At 39.0% G+C, this 1,551-nt stretch overlaps 1 protein-coding gene across 3 annotated transcripts in view; it reads right to left on the bottom strand.

The window, feature by feature from the left end:
• Positions 1–1,551, bottom strand: part of Mios (meiosis regulator for oocyte development) — a 29,178-nt gene that overhangs the window by 9,652 nt on the left and 17,975 nt on the right. For all 3 annotated transcript variants that reach the window (XM_021165673.2, XM_021165674.2, XM_029478592.1), the window contains one exon: positions 692–757. In XM_021165673.2, coding sequence (XP_021021332.1) covers positions 692–757 — 66 coding nt within the window. The remainder of the gene's footprint in view (positions 1–691; positions 758–1,551) is intronic.

The raw sequence follows: 1,551 nt of genomic DNA, 5'->3' as shown, positions 1-1,551 counted from the left end.
AAAAAAAAAAAAAACAAAAAAACAAGCATCAGCTGCTGCACTCAGGTTTTCCACGGGCTCTAGGGGATTCAATTCAGGTCCCTGAACTTCCAAAGTGAGTATTTACCGACTGCGCTATCTCCCTAGTTCCCACAATCATTTAAAAAAAGTAAGACATTTCCTATGTTTACAGATGGCTAGATCTACAAGAAGTGTCCTCGTTTCAGCAAGTGCTTGACTATCATGGTAGTATAACAGTATCACAGAATTAGAGCTCTATGTTCATAATCATCAATAAAAACTATTTCCTTCCCATTTCATCCTGTGCAAACTGCAGCCAACATTCCTTCCCATCCCGCTAACAGCTGTCAGGACTACAGCACTGCTAGCCATCTCTGTGCACTTCCTCCTCCTCACCGGTCATCAGAGCAGCAGCTAAGTGTGTACATCACTGTGTGTGCTACTAAAGCCTGAGTTTAAAATTTATATCTGCTAAGTTCCTCAAAATGCAAAAATAAACTAAAACATCAACTCAATATTCTAAAACAAACTTAGTTATTACATGCATATTTATAATTTCAATGTAATAGCTGCCTTCTTAGATTTTATATAAAATCTCATAGGCATATAATTACATGTAAAGATTAATTTCTTAAGAATAATTCATAGTAAACATTAATCACCTCACATACGGATTTGAATCAGTTCTCACCTGAGCATCACCAAGGAATTTACAAGCGAATGCCACTCTGTCACGTACAGCAACTTTGTTTTCATACTGGGGGGAAATTATACATGCATTTATTTATAAGTTTATTTTGAAATGTGTTGCAAAGGCACTCTTCAGATGCTAGAAGAGTCATCAATTGCTAAAGAAGCCTCGGAAGGCCATTGTCCTTAACAGTGGAGCTTTACCTTTCAAATGCAGGCAGACCTAGCTAACTCAGTTATATAGACATAAAACCGCAGGCCATTCTCCTGTAACACCGATATAAACTATAACTAGATGTCACATAATCTTTCTCTCAAAGCAACGAGTTTTGGAGAAACAGCTACATAAAATTAATCACCACATCTAGAAAAATCTATGAACGGGGTATACCAGTACAGATTAAAACTATTAATAACTTGGGGCAGCAACAATGACTCAATGGTTAAGAACAATTCCAGAGGATCCAGGATCAATTCCCCAGCATCGACATGGTGGCTCACAAGCACCTATAACTCCACTTCCCGGGGAGCCAATGCTTACCTCTGGCTGGTCTCCTTAGACAACGCACACATATGGTGCACAGACATACATCCAGGCAAAACATGCATACTCATAAAGGAAAAATGAACCTACCTCTAAAAAACCTACCTATACCTCTTAAATATAAAACCTAAAACTTGTAAACTGACACTCTATCCAAATTGCTATATGGGTGGTTTGCAATAGAATATTTAGAGGCAGCATTTTATTCATCAATATTATTTAAAAAATACTTTGAGCCGGGCGTGGTGGCGCACGCCTTTAATCCCAGCACTCGGGAGGCAGAGGCAGGCGGATTTCTGAGTTCGAGGCCAGCCTGG

This window comes from Mus caroli, chromosome 6 (genome assembly GCF_900094665.2).
Source record: "Mus caroli chromosome 6, CAROLI_EIJ_v1.1, whole genome shotgun sequence".
Taxonomy (NCBI): domain Eukaryota; kingdom Metazoa; phylum Chordata; class Mammalia; order Rodentia; family Muridae; genus Mus; species Mus caroli.
Note: the sequence above shows the minus strand (reverse complement) of the source record. Positions and strands in the feature narration are given on the sequence as shown.